This window comes from Rhinolophus sinicus, linkage group LG11 (genome assembly GCF_036562045.2).
Source record: "Rhinolophus sinicus isolate RSC01 linkage group LG11, ASM3656204v1, whole genome shotgun sequence".
Lineage (NCBI taxonomy): Eukaryota > Metazoa > Chordata > Mammalia > Chiroptera > Rhinolophidae > Rhinolophus > Rhinolophus sinicus.
The window spans coordinates 16,079,549-16,096,652 of record NC_133760.1 but is presented as its reverse complement, the minus strand read 5'-3'; the positions used below and the strand labels follow the sequence as shown (position 1 = coordinate 16,096,652).

The window sequence follows — 17,104 nt, the reverse complement described above, 5'->3', positions numbered from 1 at the left end:
GGCTTAGTTCATGTAACATAATGTCCTCAAGATTCAACCATGTTGTAGCTGAATTTTCTTCCTTTTCAAGGCTGAATAATATTCCACTGTGTATGTATACCACATTTTGTTTATCCATTCATCTGTCAATGGACACTTGGGTTGCTTCTACCTTTTGGTTACTGTGAATAATGCTGCTATGAACATGGGTATATAAGTAGCTTCTGCTTTTAATTCTTTTGGGTATGTACCCAAAGTGGAATTGTTGGGTCATATATTAGTTCTATGTTTAACCTTCCAAGAAACTGCTAAACTGTTTTCCGCAGCAGTTGCACCATTTTACATTCCCATCAGCAATGCACAAGGGTTCTTACTGCTCCACATTCTTGCCAATGCTTGTTATTCTCTCTCTCTCTCTCTCTCTTTCTCTCTCTCTCCCTCTCCCTGATTGCCATCCTAATGAATGTAAAGTGGTTATCTCATTGTGTTTTTGATATTTTTAGTATTTTTAATTTAAATAAACCTTAAGTCCCTTTCTCTAAAGCTATTTTTTTCTTTTTACCTCCTTTCCTGTCCTTCCATCATCTTATTGCAAAGTTGTACAACATTAGCTGCCATTCGGAAATCCCATTGTCACACGTTTTCATGTTAATTTCTACTTACATGACTGAGATTTTAAAACATCATTTGAGAAACACGAATTCTAATGTATATGAGAGCAAACTAGTCTTTTAGAAGAAGCTAACCTGTGAGGCTACCCTGCTGGGGTCCCAGAAGGAATCTTATAAAGCATCCAAGGATGGGATCTCTCCAAGGAGAAACTGGAGAGATCACAGAGACAGATAGCGCTATCGTCCTACCACGGGCTCGAGAGAGCAGCTGGCCTTGGGTGCTTGGAGTGTTTCTCTCCAAGGGAACCCTGGGTCCTGGGAGTCAGTCAGTACATCCACATGCTGGAGGGGATGCTCATAGGGCTGAGAACAGCTCTCCAAATGCACCCCAGCTCTGCCTCTTGGTTGTTCTCCTGGCACAACAGAGAAAAAGTAGAAATTAGCTCTGGAAAGAGTGGCAACATTCTGAGACCAGAAGGAGTTGGGTGGTAGTGAGGGGGTTTGGGGAGAGTGGTAGGCAGGGGTCACAAATCTCAGGTTAAAAGCTTTGAAGTCTGTTCTGGAGCATTTTCTGCAGGGGACATGATCCACGTTGCACGTTAGAAATGTGAGATGTTGATTGGGAGGCAGGGGACCATGTAGGAGGCTTCTGCAGAGGTCTAAGAGAGAGGAGACGGTGGCTGGGACCAGGGAGGTGGCCGTGGTGATGGAGAGAAGTAGGCAGATGTGAGATACATGTGGGGACTAGCTACTAGGACTTAGAGATGGGTGATGTGGGGGATTGGAGTAGAGGTTACTGACTCAGTGAGTAATGTGGCCATGAGCTGAGCTGGGTACAACAGGGAAGGTGCAGACTGTGGAGTGGGAGGTGTCTGGTCTCGAGTTCAGCAGGACAATGAAGGGTTTGCCCTCCTGGGAGGCACCTGCACTAAACCTGGACCAGATGGTTGTAAGACATTGTTTCAGTTTTACTTGCCAAAGCCACTTTTGGCCTTTGGTCCTCAAATACATTCTAACTATTTCAAATCAAGAAACACAATGACCATCCAACTCCGCATTTTCTATGTAGTATCCAGCAACCAGCTGGATAAGAGTGAGCTTCAGCTTGCGTCTGCATGCGGACGAATGATGGAGGGGGTTGGGGGGGACCTCTCCAGGGGCAGTGGTTTCCTCCATATCCCATGATGGCCTCAGGGTGGCAACGGCAGTGACCCCGTAGTTCTGAACAGGGATTTATATGGGACACCTCTGTGCCCTTTCGCTTTCCCCTTTGCTTGCCCCCTTCTCCTCATTCCTAGAAGAGATTGGAGAAGGCCTCAGGGCCCATAGTCTGCATCTCATGAGACACACGTGAGTGACTGTATCTTTGTTTCTTCCTAACTAGGAAGGCCAGCTTCCCACCTGATCCCCTGCTGGACCCCTCTGTCCTGCTGCTCCCTCATGTGGCCCAGCCGGTCTACACATTCTCCAGGTCTATTACTTGCATCACACTCTTTCCAGTACTAAAATCTACTTGGAAGATTTTGGGTTGTGAGGGACAGAAACCTCCTGGATACAGCTCAAGCTGCTGACATAGGATGTTTGTTTAAAAGTTGCAGAGGTGGAAGGCATCAGGTAACTTCAGCTAGGGTGTCGAGTGCTGGAGCAGACACTGGGCTGCCAGGAAAATTTCTAGAAGTGGTGAGATGGGTTGTGAGGAGAGCACTGCCTAGCGAAACCCCTGCCTGGGGCGGTAGCCTCTAGAGGGCACTAGACCACTGTGGGATTAAATCAGAAATGGGGTGCCAGTCATTCTCAATATGGGCAGGGTCTAAGTTTGTGCCAAAAAAACAGCCAGGTAGGGGGACTGACAGACCCACTCACGCACTATCAGCAGCAAGATGAACCATGTTTTAAAAAAATCAAAATAAATGCAAAAAAATCCATGATGAACAAATTATCAAAAATGTAAATAAAGATAGGTTGTTGTTTGTTTGTTTTATGACCCTGCACTATTGTGCAAGGGGGACAGTTGTTTCCAACGAGCCTGAGGTTGCCAGGTAGCTTGGCAGTCCCCTGCCTTGTGGCTTTATGAGAGTTGACAATGGGGTGTGAACAGATTGGGCAACTTGGAGCTTTATGTATAGTTATGTTTTGTGATTGCAGAGCTTTTACTAACCTTTTCCACTTGGTTTAAATTATGGAAGGATATTTTGATAAGTGTATATAGGGGCTCACACTTTTCCTTTTGGCACTTAATAGGACTTCCCATGGCATTAATGTCAATCGCGGATTCCTTATATAACTGGTGTAAGGTACACTGAAGTGGAAACAAAGATGCATATCGTGCATGCCAATGCACCTACTTCAGTCGAACGTTCTGCCATGCATAAATGCCCAGTATGTGGGCAGTCAGCAGTCTGAGGAAATTCTGAAATCAAATTATGGCAGGCTAGTTCTCTTTACCTAAATGAGTCATTTATCTTGTCATTTGATTCTTAAATACTTTAATACATCAATCAAGAAAAGTCTGCTTTGGAAAAATCACCAAAGGAATTAGAAGAGAGGAAAGAAAAACGGAAAGGTGTTTTTTCCAAATTTAAAAATTAAAATCCAGTTGGCCTGTATGGTGAAAGTGAGTAACTCTGTCTACAACTTTTACTAATATAACACCAGTTCCTCTTTACCTTTTCTCTTAAAAGATTAACAAAGGGGGGGGGAGGGGGATTGTAGAGGGGTCTTGAGCCTCAGCTGGGGGAGGGGCAGGCCATACCAAGCCTTCATGCCAGGGAAGCTTTGGGAACCTCTGATTTCACATCAGTCTCAAAGAAGGGCTGACCCTGCTTGACCTTAAATGGCTTACTCAATTCTTCTCCATGTCTCTCTGGGTTTCTGTCTCTTCTGGGCCCAGTCCTTTTGTTGACTGCTCTCCCAGATGGCAGGCTCCAGGCCTTCTTTCCATTTCCTAGTGCCTGTCAGGTAGACTGGGTGGGCTCAGAGGTCCCGGGGAGGGGTGCGATTCCAGAGGCCTCTTAGAGGGGTCACCAATCTCCCCTCACAGGCCTTGCTTCGCATCGAGGTATTCATCTCAGGAATGTGACATCTTGGGCTGTGGCACACGAAGGGTCAGGTCGGAGGGATGGGAACCTCACGCGGAAGAAAGGCCTTAGCCACTACAAGCTGTCCTGCCCTCAAGTTCCCTAAGCAGCCCTGAATAACCCCTTTCTCTGCCACCTTCTACCAATCTTGTCTCCCCTGCACTGCCCAGCACAGCGGGGCTCCGGGGAGGGACCAGTTCTGAGGCCCGGCAGGAGGCCAGGCGAGCGCTGACTGGGGCCCAGGGCGCAAGGCCCTCTTTGAGCTCCAGGCTCAAGGGTCACAGGGCACCGACTGGACCGAGCCACCGGCGCGGAGCTGTCCAGCACCCGAGGCGGGGCGCGCGCCCCCGGCCCGCCCCAGCCGCCTCCTACCGCCCTGCCAGCGCCACTGCGGCTCGGCGGGCGCGTCACGTGGCTGGCGCGGCTCGGCCTCCAGGCTCCGGGCGGGCGAGGGACCGGGTGGGAGGACCGACAGACCCACGGACGCAACACCGGCGGCACCCGCCGGTCAGGCTGGGCGCAGCGCGGGGTGGCCCGGGGGCGCCGGGCCCGGACGGGCGGCGCGGCGCGGCGAGGGGCATGGGCGCGCTGGAGGCCCTGGGGCACCGGCTGGCCGCGGCGGGGCGCCCGGGGCGCAGGGGCAGCGGCGGGCGGAGTCCTCCCTGGCGGCCGCCGCTGAGCCCCCACGGGGCCCGTGACGCCGCGGCCGATGTGGCCCCGCGCGCTGCGGGCCTGCACCGCCGCCTCACAAAGACGCCACCCTCGCCGCCGCCCGCACCCGGCCCGCAGCCCCCGCGGGAGCCCGAGCCCGAGCCGGAGCCGGAGCCGGGGGCAGGAGGCGGCGCCCGCCGGCGGCCGGCCCGGGCATGGAGCAGCGGGCAGCCGCGGGGCCGGAGGGGGCGCCGAGCGCCCGGGCGCAGCTGGCCGTCGTCTGCCTGGGTGAGTGGGCCGCGCAGGCCCCGTGGAGTCCCGGGCCCCCGCCTCGCAGCCCAGCGCCGCGCCCTGGCCGGACCCGCCCGTCCCGCCCTCCCGTCTGCGGCCGGGGCTTCCGGAGCCGGCAGTCGGAGATCTCCCGGCCTGCTGGGGTCTTAGGCCTGGGTGGGCGACTCCAGCCGCGGAGCTCCGGCTCCCGCCGGGCTCGGAATAGCGGCTGGGAGCGCGGGTGAGCTGTGCGTAAGACGGCCGGTGTGTGCAGTCGGCTGGGTGGGCAGCCAGCGGCTTTCCTAGGGGCCCGCTTAGCCTGGCGGCGATGGGCGACCGGGGCCTCCGGAGCTGCGGACAAAGGCGAGGCCAGCTGCCCCCTGAAGAAGTCTCTGTTTCCTGCCCGGAGTTGGGGTGGGGGCGGTGCTGGCTGGAGCCAGGACTCAGGGTGCGGGCAGGAGGCACATTGGAGAATGCTCCTGTCTCCCCTTTGTGTCTTCACAGACCCAGGGGCTGGCCTGTTCAGCCAAGAGTGATGTGTCTGGGGAGGACCTGGGGACCTGTCCAGGCCTGGCACCTGGGCAAGAGGGACTACTGCCCGGCTCAGGACTTTTTCTGTCCACCTTTCCAGGGCCCCGTGTGGGGGACAGAAGGAAAGAGTTAAATCTTCTAGGCACATGGCTCCTTTATTTACCATGATAAAGGAGGGAGGCCATTATCTAGGCCTGGGGTCATTAGGGGACATCCTGTGATGTCACCTAGGAAGGCACTGTAATCCCATAGGTTTGCTGAAGCCACTGAAATGACAAAGTAAAAAAGTACAAAAGAAACCTGAAGGTTTTAAGCTGCACCCTGCCCTGTCCCCCCAAGAATCAGGGAGCCCTGGGTCTGGGAGGAAGTCTCCTGCCTCCACTGCGTGAGCTGGTCTCAATAAGGGCTGTGACCCCCAGAGTGGTCACTCCCCAGTCAGTGGGTGGTCATGTGCTCTGGACTCAGCTGCTGGGTGGGCTTTCCGGATGAGCAGGGCAGGGGGACAGGCCCTTTGGTGTCCCGAGGCCCTCCCTGCCCAGATGTGGCCCAAAGCCTGGGTGTCCTGAAAGGGGGCAGCTGCTCCTGCTTCCTCACCAGGTTGGGGCTGACACTTCCAGAGATGACCTCTGCCTTCTTTGGCACACTTGATGTTGGGAGGAGGGGGCGCCCTGAACCACCAGAAGCTGGGTTTGCCCATATCCTCCTCCCGGTCCCCCTGTAGGAAAGCAGTACAAGTAAAAGCAAAGGACAAACCCCAGAAGGTGGGTACTTGAGTGGATGGGTGGCAGGAGAGTTCTTTGCCTTGCTTCTCGAGGTCAGCGTGGCACAGTGAGGACACCCCTGAGCTCTACTAGTCGTGTATCCCTGTAAAATGGGGTAATCAGAACTGCATCCCTCCCTCCCTGGCTGCCAGGGGATGAGGTGGCTGGCAAGTCCCCTCAGAGGGAGGCATCCCTTCAAGGTGGCAGGAGCCCCCTTTATGGGCAGGGCCTCCTCATCCCCATTTGAGCCAGGGCCTCTCTCTGATGGGTGGTCCAGGCCCGAGGTCCCCAAGCCCAACGGGAGGCAGAAACATATCCCTTCCCAAGTGAGTTAGAATTCTTAGGTGGGAGGAGTGGCAGGAGTGGTCTGGTGCAGCCAGGCTGACACACTATTCTCTTCAGCTGTGGGTGTGCAGGTGGCTTCTGAGACCCTCTGAGGTCCCCGGGCCTAGGCTGGGAGCAGGATTCTCTGTGGCAGTGCTCTGGGCTTTGCTCTATGAGAGGAAGAGAACCAGCCTGGAGTTCGGGCTATGTTGTCTTGTGCCCCTGCAAGGCCTGCTGCTGGCCCAGGGCAGGTGCCTGAGTCCCAAGAGCCACCTCCCCCCACTGGACCCTTTTTGTGTCTCCCACAGTGAACATCGTCCTCAGTGGCCGGCTCAGCAGTGCAGTTCCTGCTTTAGGTGAGTAAGATACTTCCTCCTTCCCTCTTCCCTGCCTTCTGGTTTTGTGACCTCTGAGGACAGGCCTTTGGGTTCCTGTCAGTCCTTGTGTGTCTTTTCTGCATCCCAAAGGAGCTGTTTGGCCTTGGGCAAGCTTAAACCTCTCTGACTCTCAGTTTCCTCTTCCATAAAATGGGTGCAATCAGAGGCCCTATTTCAAAGACTGTTATTAGGGTTGAATGTGCAAATGAGACAAGGTGCTTGGCACATGGTGGCTTAATGTTGACACATGGTGTTGACACATGGTGGCTTAATATCACTAGCAAACTGTCATGGGCCTGGTACAATTGTACTTCCTGTAGGCTCTGGGGTTCCCCAAGGGCCATGAGATGCCCACCTGTTTTAAAATTATACCTGGGATTTAATTTATAAAGGTGTGACTGAGTGATGACATGGAGAGGCCAATGCCATTGGCAGAAGAATTTGTTACATAGGTGTCTTGAGAAGAAGAGACACGTCATACCATGCAGGACCATGGCGGGGAATTACTAGGTTTGATCAGGCAGACGCAGGAGGAGTGTGGGGGAAACCTGGGCCAGAGCCTCCATTGGAGTTTCTGTGGGAGAGGCAAGACAGGGCAAGGGAAGCAGTTTCGGATTGGCTAGGTTGAATAATTCCGGCCCTGGGATGGCCTAGGGCAGGGGAAATATCGGCGTGGTGTGTGAGTTAGGTAAGAAGGTGGGTGGATCCTCCAGCCTGGGGTAAGGCAGGTTTTAGGCAAGCTGGCACACAGGAGAGAGGTAAACACTTTCGCTGATAGTTTGGCCCTATGATTAGTGGATGTCAAATAGACATACAGAATCTAAGAAAACACAGTTGGAGCTCTGCCCCTGCCTCCTGCCTGTCAGAGTGGGTCTGTCCACCCACTGGCCAGCTTTGTGCTTGGGCCTAGTACCGAGTGCAGCTAAGACTATCGGGGTGGGGGGGTGGCTAGGCCATCAGGGGCATTTGCTCTTTGCGGAGGGGGCTGCCAGGAGTTGACAAATGCATATGCCCAGGCCCTCATGGCCCTTGGTGCCACTGGGAGACGTTTAAGAAAGGCCTCAGGAGGCTGGGAGAACGTTCTGTCCCCAGTCTGGGTGGCTATCTGCTGTGCTGCATGGAGGGGCAGGAGGTACGTGGGATTTCTGGTTTTGCTCAGGGCCCAGCTTGTAGGCCGGCTCAGGGAGCGGGATCTCTACTAGCCAAGGTCAGAGAGATGGGGAGGCCCAGAGTCCACAGAAGCTGCTCTCATGGGCCCGTCAGACGCAGCCTCTCAGTCTGCCTCCCGGTCTCCTTGCCCTTCCTGCAGCCCGGCCTCCTCTGCTGACTCTGCTGGCCTAAGGCCCCGCCGTGCTCAGCAGTGAGCCAGCCCCAGCCCTGCCTGGCGTCCTGGCCCCCGCAGCTAGCTGTCAGTCTCCCCACGCAATTTCCAGGAGAAGACTGATTGGCTGTGAGGGAGGGGGAAGGGGTTGGCAGGTCTTACCAATGTGAGTCCCAGGCCAGCCCTCTGGCTGGTGTGGTGGGTGGGCATGTCACCCCAAACAGGCCTGTCTGTCACATGCACGTGCTCCAGGTTCAGAAGAGTGATGCTCCAGGGGGCGAGGTACACTCATAGAGCCGGGGAGAGGGAGCAGCTGTCCACTTCCACACAATTGGTTGTTCTTCGCTATCAAAACCTCAGGCCCCAGCAGGGTCCTCGTCACCCGACTCCAGGGGCCACGGTTCACATCACTGTGCCTGTGCATGGACACCTCCCCTACCCCCGCTGTGTCCTGAGCTGCATGCACAGTCCGTGTGGCCACAGGTGGTGAGCTGGGCTCTAGCTCTTCTGGAGTCTAGCCCTGACCCCTCTAGCATTGCTAAGAGATGGCTTCTGGCTGCCTGCGGCACCCCTCTACCTCCTGACCCAAGGCTCCATGACTCTGCATTTTCAGAGTTTCCTCTGCAACTCCTCCTATGAGGAGCCTGGATCACGACTGTTCCCTGGCCCCTTCCCAGTCCTCACTGGGCTCAGACACTCCTGAGGGCCTGGCTGGGCTGCCCTGGGGACCCTGCCCCAGGTTGTCAGGCTCTGAGTAAGACCTCCTGCACCTTGGCCTGTGGGCTCCTTTACACACACGGTCACTGTGACCTGGGGGCAGCCTGGGCAGGGTCTTCAGGCTGTTACCCACTCACCTGGCAGCATCCCCAAGTGCCTTCCCACTCCCTGTCATCTGGTGCCACCAGGCAGATGGTCTGGAGTATCGATCACCTCTAGAAACCACATCTGCAAATTGTGCTGTATCAGGCTCGTGTCTTCTCAGGAGTATTTGATGACTCTTCGGACAAGGAAAGGAAGACACTCGCTGGTCTAAAAGTGCTCCGGCATCCCTTGCCCACTTGAACAGACCATGTTGGCCCGAAGGCCGAGGGGATCTTCTGCCCAAGTGAACGCAAGTCACCTGCAGTTAAAGCTCACACAGACCTCTCTGGCTGTCCCCCAAAACAGCCAAGGCCCTCTATCCTGCATCAGTATCTCCACAAACACACAGTCTTCTCTCACTGCCAGCCCTTTATCACACAGCCATTCACGACCCTCACCTCCCTTGGGGCGTAGCTCTCTCATCCCATCACATGAATGCTAGAGACAGCCACTTTCCTCAGATTTCCCAACCACCCTCAGAGAAGCAGCACCCACTGACTCCATTTGACTGATGGATACGCTGAGGCCTAGGATGAAATGGTGTGTCTGGCAGTGTGGGCCCCGGGACTGCATTAACCAGCCCCCTTTTCCCACCTGTACCTGGATCCTGGGGTAGTGTAATGGGTGGGGTGAGGCCTGCTATGTCAGAGAGGCCTGGGGGTGGGGGGGCTGGTTGTCTGAGCTGGTAGTACCCACAGCCAAGAGATGTCTGGTCAAGAGGCCCTGGCCAGCAGTCCCTGACCCTGGCCTCCCTCCTGCTCCACATTCACTCTGCATGGGCCATTGCTGCCCTAGATGTGGGCATTTCTGGTGCAGATCTGGGGGGTCCTCAGGAGTGAGGCTGTTTGGAGGATGTGTTATCAGGGACTTTGTTGAGAGGCAGAGCAGGGCTGGCAGCTGTCCAGTCCTCTGCTCCTGATGTGGTTGGTGGTCTGAAAGACAGGCCTCCTGACCCCCAAAAGAGAACTAGACATAAGTCCCAGAGGGTAAAGAAGGATTCTGGCCAAGGTGGGGCCAGAAGAGAGAAAGGTGGTAGGTAGGTTATGTCTTCACCTGTGGAAGATGTGTGGGCCTGGCTTTCCTGGCCACTGTGGGTCAGAAACCTGGCCTGTGTGAGGGCTCCATCTCTGGGGAAGGCCTCCAGGCAGGGGCAGGTATTGACTGGGCCCTGTTCTGCCCCAGGCCCTGTGCTGGGGGCTGAGGATACAGGGGATCAGGGAGTGGTTCCCAGCCTGACTGACGGAGCCTCCTGCCTCAGAAGCCCAGTGCTTTGGTTTAATATGTGCTTCAGAGACTCCACATGGGGGAAGATGTGCCCCAGCTGCACTGGGTCCTTCCTGCCTGTGAACTTCCCACCCAGCACGCTCTAGAGGAGAAAGCTCTTCCAGTTGCATAACCCCACACCTCCCAGGGCATCTCTAGGCCCGCACCCAGGGTCTCTGTGAGGTCCACAAAGCTAGTGGCCTCACATGTCAGAGGGAATGGCCCCTGGTCGCCATTCTGTTTCTTTAGTCCTTCCCCTCCCGGCCTGTGAGCAGAACGCATCATTCCCATTTTATGGACAAGAAATCTGATGCTCCATGTGGCTGGCCTCCCAGGCCACGGTGAGTGCCATGTGCAGAGACCTGGCTGGTACCTCTCTGACCTGGGACTGCTGAGGCTCTGAGGGCGAGCCTTGCTTTAGGGTCAAGGGGTGGTTCTCTTCTAGTCCTTTGACTCTCTTGTAAACTGGTGGTGGGGGTTTTTGATTCCCTGTTAGTCACTGTTGGATCACCCGACCTCCACAGTCACGGCAGGCCCCAGTGGAGGGGGTTTCACCCCACAGCTCATGCCTCTACATGCCAAGCAGGCACTTGGACTGACCAGGTCACTCACTGATCTGTACTTATTGAGCACCTATGTGTGTCAGGCCCTGTGTGGGATCCTAGGGACACAATGTAGAGCCAGAACCAGCAAAATCCAAAGGGAAATTGCTTCTGTGGCAGGGGCTGGGGAGGAAAGAAAGGCAGGGGTGGAGGACCAGAGCCCCAGTGGGGGCGCACGGGGAGAGGCCCCTGGGGAAGGAGCTGCTGGGCTGAGATCTGAAGCCGATAGGACTGGACAGGCTAAGAGGGGTGGGGAGAGCATCCTGCCAGGGGCCGGCAGGACAGTCTCCCTCCCCGGGAGGGACCACAGAAGGTGTGGGGGCCAAAGTAGATTATGGGGGGGAAATGAGGCAGAAGAGGTATGGGGGGCTGGTGTCACTTTGATGACTTTTGTCCTTGTCCTAAGGACATGAGAGATAGCTGAAGGGCTTTTACTCTCTTTTGTGCATCTGTGCTGTTTGGGGTCCTGAAGGGTCCATTGGGAGCCAGCAGAGAGACCCATTTCCAGGGCAACAGTGGGAGGTGCCAGGCAGTGAGAAAGTGAGGAGGTGATGTTACTGGATGCAGGAAAAAGGTCATTATTTATCTCCTGGAGCCTCAGGTTTTCTGTCTGTATAATGGGCCCTGCCTTCGCCACAGGATGTTGGAGGATCAGATGACACAGTGTAGTGAAGAGGTGAAGGGTGTAGGGAGGGGCAGCCAAGTGCAGGGGCCTTGCCTGGTTCTGGGAAGGGCAGGCTTTGTACCTTCAGCCGGGAAGCAGAGGGCCTGTATAATGCAGTGATCCTGTGGGGCTGGGCGTGGTGGCTCCTCGCTAGCACCGGCCAGCATGGTGCTCTGCGCTGGTCCCTGACACGGCGTATGGTCAACACTTGATAAATGTGTTGGCTCAGGGTCGGCAGTGAGAGCTGAGCCCACCAGAGGCCCAGGGTGGGTCCTGACTGCCACTTATCCACTCTCTGAGCTTCAGTTTTCTCACCTGGTCATGACATCTACCACCAATGGCTTCCCACTTATGCTCGGGATAAAATCCGAATTCTGCACAAGGTGTGATCAGACCCAGCCTATGTTTCCAGTCCCATCTGGACATCGGCCTTCAGGCCTGTTTTATTCTCTCCACGCCACTCAGGGGATCTGCAAAAAGTCAGCCTGCTCTCCCCTTAGCCTGCGAGTTCCAGAGAGCAGGGTGTTTGCCTGTCTTACTCAGCATGCTTAACACTGTGCTTGCCACATAGTAGGTACTCAGTAAATTTGTGTTGGGTGAGCAAAGCCTGTGTTTTTCAAGCCCCCAGGGAGGGCAGGCAGGGAGCCACAGCGGGACTGCCTATGCAGGGCCAACAGGTCTAAGGCTGCAGAATTCTCCTTGAACTGAGGCCCCAAGGCCAAGAGGCTGCACCTCAGCGGGGCCAAAGGGAGTTGTTGGTGGGTTTGCTCCCAGCCTCGCCAAGGGTGGGGGATGGGACCTAGACTCTGGTGGTGCACAGGGTGGGGTTGGGGACTATGGCGGCCCTGAGTCCATGAGTCCTCCTAGGCCCCGCCGTACACACCACTTCCATGGAGACTTGAGTTGTGGCCTTGTCCTTGGCCATGACCAACCTTGGCTGGCCTCGATCCCACCTTGGGAAAGCCTGTGCTCAAGCCAAGGGGTGCTTAAGTGCCCCCCTTCCCCGTTGCTTCCTACCCAAAGGTGAGGCCAGTGCTTCTCAGCCTCCTCTCCTGACAGCTGCCTGCAGTGGGAAACTGGAGCAGCACACAGAACGGCGTGGCGTCATCTACAGCCCGGCCTGGCCCCTCAACTACCCCCCAGGCACCAACTGCAGCTGGTACATCCAGGGTGACCGTGGGGATATGATCACCATCAGGTATGGGGGTCTCAGGGGTGTCGGAGGGATCTATGTGGGTCTGCATGTGCTGAGTAAGTGTGTGTGTGAGAGAGTGCACGTGTGGTGGTGCCTGTGCATGAGTGCGTATGTGAGCATGTGTGGAGAGCACGTGTGAGCAGATGTGTAAGTGTGTATGTGCATGAGCCCACATCTGAGCAGGTATAAAAGCCGTGTGAGTGTGTGTGAGCATGTGTCTGAGCAAGTTTGGAGGGTACATGTATGAGCAGGTGGGTGCGAGCACATGTGTGAGTACATGTGAACGTGTGAGCTGTGAGCTATGAGTGCACGTGAGCCTGTGTGAGCGTGTGGGTATGTCCCACTCGCAGGTCTCTGTGGCCGGCTTCATGGAGCTGAGACTCAGGGGCTGTGGGGGCTGTCAGTCACTTCAGGCCTGCCAGGTAGGGGAGCCCTGGGGCCTGCTGGGCATGGCCCAGCTGTCCGTGAGGTGGCAGAGGTGTCTACTCTCTCCTGCAGGGATGGCTTGAAACCAGGCTGATACAGATCCCAGAGCAGGGTTTTCCAGGGGCCTCGGATCAGTCTCTGTAGGAGAGCTGCGGGGATGTGCGGAGGGAAATGGGGTGAGGCAACCAGAGGGTAGAACAGGCTGGAACCCCTGGCCTGGGGTGGCCATGGAGATATTTGGCTGGGGAGTCACTCTCCTCCTACATGCCGGTGCCCAGACTGTTCCCCAGTTACACCGTAGCTCCAAAGCATGGCATGTGAGGGCACAGTCGGGTTCTGTCCTGGTGTCTGTGCCCGTTTTCTCATGGCCACAGGGCCATGGCTCTCAGGGACCCTGTCTTCAAAGACTCCAGGCCCCATGGCCTACTCACCCCACAGCCTGGGCCGGGGATCCAGGGCCAGTGTTTCTCCCTAGGTGACACTTTGTCACCCAGCCCCAGCCTGGGCCAGCCCCATGGGAATGCCCCCCAGCCCCCCAGCTGCCCAGTGCACAGGCCTCTGAGTTTGTGCAGAGTCTGTCCCAGCAGACCCAGCATTGGTGGGATCTGGACCTTGGGCCTGTCCCCTCAGGGGAGGGTCAGGGGAGGGCATTGTGCACAGTGAGGCTTCTGACTGTGCCTCCACGTTGGCTTTGGGGTGGGGTTGCTGACAGGAAGGCGGACCTGCAAGGCCTTTCCAGAGCGGCAGGGGCTGATGTGAAGGATGCTGTTCACACTTGTCTTGAGTCTTCATGGAACCGCCCTCAGACCCCTGGGTGGCTGGTAGTGGAGGAGACGAGTGGGGGGCTGGACATCCTTGACAAGCTCAGGCCTGACGTTCCCTGCTGGTTGTTAGTCACGTGGGCCCTGCCTGCCTATCCATGTCTATAGTCCTGTCCACCCCTGCAGCTTCCGCAACTTTGACGTGGAAGAGTCCCACCAGTGCTCCCTGGACTGGCTCATGCTGGGCCCAGCAGCCCCTCCCCGCCAGGAGGCCTTTCGGCTCTGTGGCTCTGCCATCCCACCTGCCTTCATCTCCGCCCGGGACCACGTCTGGATCTTTTTCCACTCTGATGCCTCCAGCTCCGGCCAGGCCCAGGGCTTCCGTCTGTCATACATTCGAGGTGATGCTGGCAGCAGTGGGGCTCGGGGCACCACATGGGGCTCCCAGGGCTAGAGCAGCACCCTCCACCAGCCCGCTCCCTTCAGAGTCTCCCCCAGCAGCCCCAGCAGTCAGAGCACAGTGGTGGGACTGGGTGCTACCACAGGCTTGCAGCCCCCTCAAGGTCACGGACCCCACTTCACAGACTTGGCTAGAATGAATGGGGGCTCATCCTTTCTCCCCAGCTCAGGTCAGGGACTGAGCCCACCCTTGCATTCTAGGGCGTCTCTGTCCCTCAGGTGGCCATGGAGAGGCCAGGGGCCCTTCTCCAGGGCTCCTGCCTCGGTCCTGGGCCCTGCAGAGGCCCTGCTGGGATAGGAGAACCACTCTGCGTGGTCCTAGTCCCAGGCCGCACGCTGGAGCGAGGCTCTGCTCTCCCCTGACTGTCTTCCCAAACTCCTCATCCCACAGGGAAGCTGGGCCAGGCATCCTGCCAGTCCGACGAGTTCCACTGTGACAATGGCAAGTGCCTGCCGGGCCCATGGCAGTGCAACACCGTGGATGAGTGTGGCGATGGCTCTGATGAGGGCAACTGCTCGGCGCCTGCCTCTGAGCCACCGGGGAGCCTGTGCCCTGGGGGCACCTTTCCCTGCAGCGGGGCACGATCCACACGCTGCCTGCCCGCAGAGCGGCGCTGCGATGGCATGCAGGACTGCGGCGATGGCTCTGATGAGGCCGGCTGCCCTGACCTGGCATGTGGCCGGCGGCTGGGCAGCTTCTATGGCTCCTTCGCTTCCCCAGACCTGTTTGGTGCCGCCCGAGGGCCCTCAGACCTTCATTGCACATGGCTGGTAGACACACAGGACCCGCGACGTGTGCTGCTGCAGCTGGAGCTGCGGCTGGGTTATGACGACTACGTGCAGGTGTACGAGGGCCTGGGCGAGCGTGGGGACCGCCTGCTGCAGACTCTGTCCTACCGCAGCAACCACCGGCCTGTGAGCCTTGAGGCTGCCCAGGGCCGCCTCACCGTGGCCTACCACGCCCGAGCCCGCAGTGCTGGCCATGGCTTCAATGCCACCTACCAGGTGAAGGGCTACTGCCTCCCGTGGGAGCAGCCGTGTGGAAGCAGCGGTGAAGGTGACATGACCGACATGGGAGAACAGGGCTGCTTCTCGGAGCCACAGCGCTGCGATGGCTGGTGGCACTGTGCCAGTGGCCGAGATGAGCAGGGCTGCCCTGCCTGCCCGCCTGACCAGTACCCCTGCGAGGGTGGCAGTGGCCTGTGCTATGCACCCGCTGACCGCTGCAACAACCAGAAAAGCTGTCCTGATGGTGCCGACGAGAAGAACTGTTTCTCCTGCCAGCCCGGGACCTTCCACTGTGGCACCAACTTGTGCATCTTCGAGACGTGGCGCTGCGATGGCCAGGAGGACTGCCAGGACGGCAGCGACGAGCATGGCTGTCTGGCGGCCGTGCCCCGGAAGGTCATCACCGCTGCCCTCATTGGCAGCCTGGTCTGCGGCCTGCTGCTTGTCATCGCTCTGGGCTGTGCCTTTAAGCTCTACTCACTGCGCACACAAGAGTACAGGTGGGCGGGCAGGTGCCTCACTGCTGCCCAGTGCTGGGGGCCGCAGGCCAGGAGCCTCGGGTTCTTCATTTCTCTGGACAGAGGCCATGGGCTCACTTCCTACAGCTGTGGGTTTGTAAATTGGGGCTCGGGCCACCCACACGGGACTTCTCTGCATCTGAGGGCCCTGAGGAGCGGTGGGGCCCCATGTCCTGCTGTGAGTTCCTGCACAGGGCCCCGTGGGAGGTGGGAGGTGTGGGGTCCTGGCCAGCCTGCCATGCTGTCCTTTTGCTCATTGCTTTCAGGGCCTTCGAGACCCAGATGACACGCCTAGAGGCTGAGTTTGTGCGGCGGGAGGCACCCCCGTCCTATGGGCAGCTCATAGCACAGGGCCTCATTCCACCTGTGGAGGACTTTCCCGTCTACAGTGCATCCCAGGTGAGCTCCAGAGGGCTTGAGACCCCAAATGTCCCGGGCTCCTGACTGGACCTCAGAGAACGCCCGAGACAGGGAGCCTGAGGGGCAGGTGGGACAGCGTGTGGCCAGCCTGGTCCAGGGTTCCAGGGAGGCGGGAGGTGGGGCCTGGGCAGGGTGACACAGTTGGGCCACAGCCAGATGTGGGGGACAAATTGGTCTCTTGGGGTCTCGGGTCACTTGGGGGTCGTGCTGACCTCTGCCTCCTCAGCCGCTGCCCCACCCTCCAGGCCTCAGTGCTACAGAACCTTCGAACAGCCATGCGGCGACAAATGCGCCGGCACGCCTCCCGCCGAGGGCCCTCCCGCCGCCGCCTCGGCCGCCTCTGGAACCGGCTCTTTCACCGGCCTCGGGCCCCACGCGGACAGATCCCGCTGCTGACTGCCGCACGCACCTCACAGACAGTGCTGGGTGATGGGCGCCTCCAGCCTGCAGCAGCGGCTGCGCTGGACCCCCAGGCACCCCTTACAGACACAGGCAGCCCTGGGGCAGCTGGGGATGGCTCCCCCAGTGCCCCTGGCCACACATCAGAGGTGGGACCTTCCGTGCCACCCTCCTCGGGCCTGCGGGACGCAGAGTACAGGCCTGTGGACAAGGACAGAAAGGCCTGCAGGGACCCTCTGGTGGACAGCCCAGCCCCTGTGGACACGCCTCAGGAGCCCTGCTCGGCTCAGGACCCTCACCCCCCGGCCCCCACTGCCAGCAACACCCTCGGTCCCCACCCACCAGAACCACTGGGTGTCTGCAGGAGCCCCCAGCTCCCCTGCTCCCCAATGTTGGAGGCCAGTGACGACGAGGCCCTGCTTGTCTGCTGACCCACCAGATGCGCTGGTGACTGCCACAGCCCCGCTTTGTAACCAGGGAATACACGGTCATTTCTACCCTGCCTCTGCGTCCTTCTTTCTTACGGAGACCCACACAGAAGCCCAGCCAGCTTGCACCATCCGCATCCCCCACCCCTGGTGGGCAAAGTGGGCGGGGCTGTGGGGGCTTCAGCAGGGGAGGAGGGT

General features: G+C 58.0%; 1 protein-coding gene across 7 annotated transcripts; it reads left to right on the top strand.

The window, feature by feature from the left end:
- Window positions 1–3,902: 3,902 nt before the first annotated feature.
- Window positions 3,903–16,980, top strand: LRP3 (LDL receptor related protein 3). Of its 7 annotated transcripts, none has more exons than XM_074314428.1 (7): window positions 3,903–4,606; window positions 6,513–6,560; window positions 12,316–12,490; window positions 13,843–14,075; window positions 14,525–15,752; window positions 15,926–16,058; window positions 16,306–16,651. In XM_074314428.1, the coding sequence occupies exons 1-7, from the start codon at window positions 4,534–4,536 to the stop codon at window positions 16,507–16,509; spliced, it is 2,094 nt and encodes a 697-aa protein (XP_074170529.1). In that variant the 5' UTR covers window positions 3,903–4,533; the 3' UTR covers window positions 16,510–16,651. The 7 variants fall into 7 exon arrangements, with proteins under 7 accessions (XP_074170529.1, XP_074170525.1, XP_074170523.1 ...); XM_074314424.1 differs by having other exon boundaries at window positions 3,908–4,606; window positions 12,352–12,490; window positions 16,325–16,980; XM_074314422.1 differs by having other exon boundaries at window positions 3,909–4,606; window positions 16,325–16,980.
- The last annotated feature ends 124 nt before the right edge of the window (window positions 16,981–17,104 follow it).